The 5797-nt window shown below is 31.8% G+C and overlaps 1 protein-coding gene across 1 annotated transcript; it reads right to left on the minus strand.

The window, feature by feature from the left end:
* LOC107624189 (putative rRNA methyltransferase YlbH) lies at positions 1046-5300 on the minus strand. The gene is made up of 9 exons (XM_016326669.2): positions 4877-5300; positions 4681-4781; positions 4445-4549; positions 3128-3232; positions 2873-2977; positions 2537-2675; positions 2317-2432; positions 2169-2225; positions 1046-1418 (listed from the first exon to the last, which is right to left on the minus strand). The coding sequence occupies exons 1-9, from the start codon at positions 5055-5057 to the stop codon at positions 1344-1346; spliced, it is 984 nt and encodes a 327-aa protein (XP_016182155.1). The 5' UTR covers positions 5058-5300; the 3' UTR covers positions 1046-1343.

Consider the following 5797-nt stretch of genomic DNA (forward strand, 5'->3'; position numbering starts at 1 on the left):
AACAATTCAAATACCATCTAACCAAATTGTTGTTCAAAGAATCTTAAGAAAAACTAATTTAATGTATTTGGTGCCAACTAATTTTGTTTGATAAAAATTCAAAAGCTACCCAGGAAGATTGGGGAATGTATTGTGCAGAGTGGGACACAAGAATTTGAGGCATATATATATATGACACATTAAAATATTTAATTTCTTGTATATAGGCAACGCGCATTCCTGTCTCAATAAATCTAAGACATATAATTACTACCCAAAAGGGCAAAAAAAATTGTAAGAAAAATGATCACAATATAAGTTGTCCACGTGAAATATGACTATGTCGTTTAACATGATCAATAAAAACACGAAAACATAATTATGAAAGTGAGATTAAAAACCTAACATGAATCATATTTACAATTTTGGACTAAATATTTATATTCTAAGAATTGAAACGACTAATATAACAATTTAAAAGGCTAAAGCTAATCTTTATTCTCTAGTAAAGATTTTTTGTTTTTGCACTCGTGAGGGTTTATCAAAGCAAACACAATAATGTTACATAAAGAACTTTTTTTTGTGCAATTAAGACTTAAAAAAGTTTCAAATGAAAATTTCCTAAACCTTAATTATACAGTTGTGAAAATAAAAGTTTAAACAATTTTCTTGGACAACTAAACAAAAAAGGCAAGAGAGCAGTGTGTGATTGAAAAATTTATCTCGAAACATGTGTCTACTATGTTGTGTTAGAGATAATAAAGAACCGGGGCCATGAGTCTTATTCATGTGCAACAATTTAGGATGAGAAAGAAACTAATGTGTTGGTGGGATTTTGTGCAATAATAGTATATACATGATTTCTTTCATTACTAAAGAAGACAAAAGTCATTGCTGTTGCTGCTAGTTCCATTCAAGATAACATTTTCTTTTTGGCTGTGTCTATAGTTATTGAAATAAACTTTTGATTAAATATTAGAGTGAGTATTAACACTAATATTTTGATATTATCACTCCAATGTTTAACATATTCATACAAAAAAAAAATGCAACAGAAGAATATATCTGACAGTGATAATATCCATTTCTTAAATATTATATCCTTACTTCTAATTCTCAAATTATAAGTGAACTTGGTTTTTTGAGATGAACGATTACAATATTATATATACTCATCTCAAAAATAAATTCACATATTGTTATTCAGTGGTACAAAATTTTTTTAAGCAGTATCCATCCATGGATTAAAATTTTGTATAGCTTTTATGTTGTTTGTTTGAGAATTAGCAGCACCAAAACCTAAATCCTTTTGATCCCACATTGATGGATTAGACATTCTACTGCAATTCTATAATTTGAAGGAGTCATCTCCTCTTCTTTTGAGCCCATGTTGGTCCGTAAATCGCCAAGAGAGTCCGGCCAAATCGCCTATCGGTTATCTGTAGTTCCAGACAACCACTTAACAGCTCAAACTATGGCCATAACATTAATATTTGCAACTAATGTATAATCCAAAATATATAAGGGATTCTCTTTATAACTGCTATTGGTTTCTACTACTTGTAATAAAACTTTTCAGCTCCAGACATATATCTATGGTAACATGTTTATTACCCTCTCCATTCTCTATTATCAGTTATTGTCACATTTATATCTGGATCAATAAGTCAACGGATAGATTGTTCAGATATATTGATCCAAGAATGTAGCAAAAAGAGGCGGTAACATGTTTGGGCGCCATTATTTTGATAAAAAAAAGATCTTTTTTCAATGAAAAAAGATCTTTTTTTTATTTTTTAGTGTGTTTGGCAAATTTTGAATAGTAAAAGTAAAAGTATTAGAAAAATCAGAAAAACATCTTTTTTGAGAAGCTGTAATTTACATATTTTTTTAAAAGATCTTTTTTCCTTAAAAAAAGATGTTTTTCATGTAATAAATAAACAAAAAAATACTTTTATATTATTATATCCAAACATAATTGATAGATAAAAAGATCTTTTTGCATGAGATACCCAAACATAAAATTACTTTTACTTTTTCATAAGATCTTTTAAAAAAAGATAATTCGAAAAAAGATCTTTTCTTAAAAGCTCACCCAAACAAGCCCTAATTAGGGTTTATTGCCTACAAGGAGAGTCCCTAACATTTCATGTTATGCATACACAAGTACCATTGGTTACTTGAATTACCTTTACAAGGCACCCGCATGAATCCAACATGTCGGTTTTTAAAGGATACTCAACAACCTGGATCAGATAACATGGCAATTCAATAGAAACTTAGCAAGTGAAAGATTGTTTGGACCAAGAATAAGAAAAGCAAGAAACTGCTACATACAATAAAAGTGTCTTCTCCAACCAAGGATGACTCTGAAATTTGCCTCATGAGCACCCCATAGTCAACTTGTGTGTACGGAGGGGTAACACTGATGTAATCAAATGGGCCACTGTTTCCTGCATGCAATAAATTTTGAATTTACAACTGCGGGAATGGTTTAAATTGGCAGGATTTATAATTTATGCATCAAACAGAATTGAAAGGAAAAAGATGCACATGCCTACAAATTGATCTGCCCGTTCAAAGAATTTTTCGACACGGACAGTATGTATGATTGAGGCATCAAGGAATCCAGTCGCCTCTAAATTTAGACGCAAAACATCCGATACAACCCATGGATCCATTTCCACAAAATGCACCTGAAATTCAGTTTGTATCATCGAAACAATAGACTTCAAGCAAAACACAAATACAAACGTAGGCAGAAATTAGCAATCAAATTCTTAAAACTCCTTTCCATCACCATGACCTTGATGAAATCTTTCAAGAGATTACACTTAAAAGTTTTTGTAGAATTAACAATACATAGTGAAATGCTCGTAAAAAACATAAGTACCTCGGAACATCCTCGGCTGAGAGCTTCAATTCCAACAGAACCTGTACCACTATACAAGTCTAACCAGCGCCCTGGTCTCAATGATGCAGGACAGCCACCAGCCGCCTTTGAATTATTAAACAAAATTATAAAAAAAAATTTCATTTTATTGTTATTATGGAAAAAAACAGAATTATCAGTGTAAACATGGAATTTGCACTATCAAATTATAAGGAATATATACTGCATATCAACTTCCAATACGCAAACTAGTACCTGTAATATATCAAATGCTGCACCTTTTACCACTTCCATCATGGGGCGCACATCCATGCCCTTTGGTGAGAGCAGCTTCGTTCTTCGAGCCGTCCCTCCAAGAACCTATCTTGCCATATAAATCAAAGATTAAAATTTTCAATTAGTAAAGATAAGTTGACAACAAGCTTCAAAGATTATCTCAAAATAAATAGATGTGGCAACCTTGAAAATTAAGAAGTTTAAGGCAAACCTATATTCATAAGAGAAATAGAATACAGTTAAAGAGTGTATTGATGAAATCATCATTAGATTTAGCTCCATAGGCATCATCACTTTCATCTTCTAATGAGTGGAAAAATATTTCTACTGTAGATTTTAGAATGAGTTAATCACTAAAGGAGGAAAAAACCCATAGATCCTAGGTTTTAAGTTTGGAACTACAATGTGTCAATTCCTCTTAACCTTCGAAAATAAAAAATGATTAATAGTTAGGAAAAATAATTATGAGCTCATAAAGAAGAAAAGTGTTAGAATGTACTAATGATAAAACCTCAAATATATCTATCATCTTTAATCTTATAGGTAATGCTTCATCATATACATAAGAAGCAACCATCCTAAATGATGTTGGGAATGCAAAGACTGCAGAATACAATGGAATAAGCTCCTCAAAAGTGCAGGGTACACTTTACTTACTATTCCTTTGGGTGGTTGTTTGCAAGTTGGGATTTTGGAGATGAAGGAATGGTCCGCACTTCATAGAGTAAAAATTGAAAATTTAACAGGCAAGCCTTTTCTTTTCGCATTTCCTCCAAAACCCCGAGCCACAAACAACCTAAGGGAGCTTCTGCAGTACCCTTACAAACTTCAAGGGTACTGGTACCCTTATTGAAAATTATTAGTACCCTAATTTTCGAAGTCCCTATTGTACCACCAGCATCCAAGTTCTATCACCAGAAATCTGACCAACCCAACAGAAGTGCTATCAAGGGAGTAAAGGTTTCCCATCTAAATTCTTTTTCCATTCCTAGTACTAAATTACAAGTACCTATATATTAACAATGGAACCAAAGAGAACCCCCTTAGTTTAGTTGCTTACTTAAAAAGCAAAAGCAACCTTGCAGCATCTATATGAACTTACAATTCAGCAGTGAACTCCCTTAGGAGGTGCCTTGCTAGTAAAATACTTTTACATTCCTGAGAATTTTACCTTAAAACAACTTTCCGAAGTAAGATTTCTAGTGTAAAATTCCGTCATAGAATTCTAAATCACTATGAATGATTATCAATTTGCACTTTGCACTTGAAAGAAGCGAGGCTAAAATTAAGAGTTACCTGAAGCAACTTATGTGTAGTCCTTGGAGGCTTAGCTTCCTCTGCTGAATCTTCTTTCACTTGCTTCCCTCTCTTCATCTTAGGTTGCTCCTTTCTCCTCTTTGACTAAACAGTGGCATTAATTATAACAAAACCAAAATGAACTATAAATGAATAATATGCAGTAATTTTCACACAATACAGAAAATTCAGAAAGCTTTGTTGTGAAATTGACACAGAATTATAAGCATTGGAACCTTGGAAGACGGTTGAGAAAAGTAGTCATCAGCATCAACATCGTAACCATACTTCTCAAGTAAGATTTTTTTATCTTTACTGGCCAATCCATTTTTCGATTCTGCAAACACACACACGATTCCATTAATTTAAGGAACATTAAACCAAATATATATAAAAAAAAAATTATTTGTAATTAGGAAAAGATGAACATACTAGTGTAAGATGAGACTATGAGAGAGAGGGGTCGAATATTGGTGCGAGAAGAAGAGAAAGTGAAGAGATGAGGAAAAGGAGAAGAATTTGATGATGATGAACCAAGATTTGTTTTGGTGTTTAGAATGAGAGGTGAGAGTATTGAAAGTGAAGAACAAGAAGAAGAAGAAGAAACCGCCATTGCCGGAGAATGAAAGAAGGTGAAGAGTGTGTTTGAAAGAGTGAGGATTTTTTGTTTTTTTGTTTTTTTTTTTTATTAGTAAATAATAACGAAAAAAATAAAAGAAAGTAGAAATTGTTGAGGTTGCTAAATGCTAAGAATTTGAAGGATGAAGGCTCTGTACTCTAGTGTTAATCTGAAAACCCAGAATTGAGTTAGGAAAGGATATAAAACGATCTCAAACTGAAAAATTGCTCTTACACTCCTTCAAATTTGTCAAAATTGTTCTATAACGTAAACTTTTTATAAAATTGCAATGTACCCCAACTTTGTATTACAAAACAAAAATCGCTTTTTATTTTTATTATTGAGATTTCAATAATGTTAGGAACCATATGGTTCCAGCCAAAAATCAGCCAAATGTTTTTGGATGAATCTAAAATCTCTACGTGGATGGTGTTTATATTGGTCATTAGGATGTTTTTTTCTTTGTAAATTGGATGGTTCTGAATCTGTTTTCTGATTTATCATGTTTTAGGTATTTGGAAAGGGAAAGAAGGTGAAGAGACCGAAACTAATTGAATCAGTTTTCGTGATTCACGTTGCAATGATACTGAATGTATCTCCTCCTAATTTAAATTTGGTAAAATATTTAATAATCAATATTTTAAATCATAAATAAATAAAACTAATTACTATATTTATAATTAATTAAGTTGTTTCATTCTTGACTGATTTAGAATTGGTTCTATATATTTTGA

This window comes from Arachis ipaensis, chromosome B10 (assembly GCF_000816755.2).
Source record: "Arachis ipaensis cultivar K30076 chromosome B10, Araip1.1, whole genome shotgun sequence".
Lineage (NCBI taxonomy): Eukaryota > Viridiplantae > Streptophyta > Magnoliopsida > Fabales > Fabaceae > Arachis > Arachis ipaensis.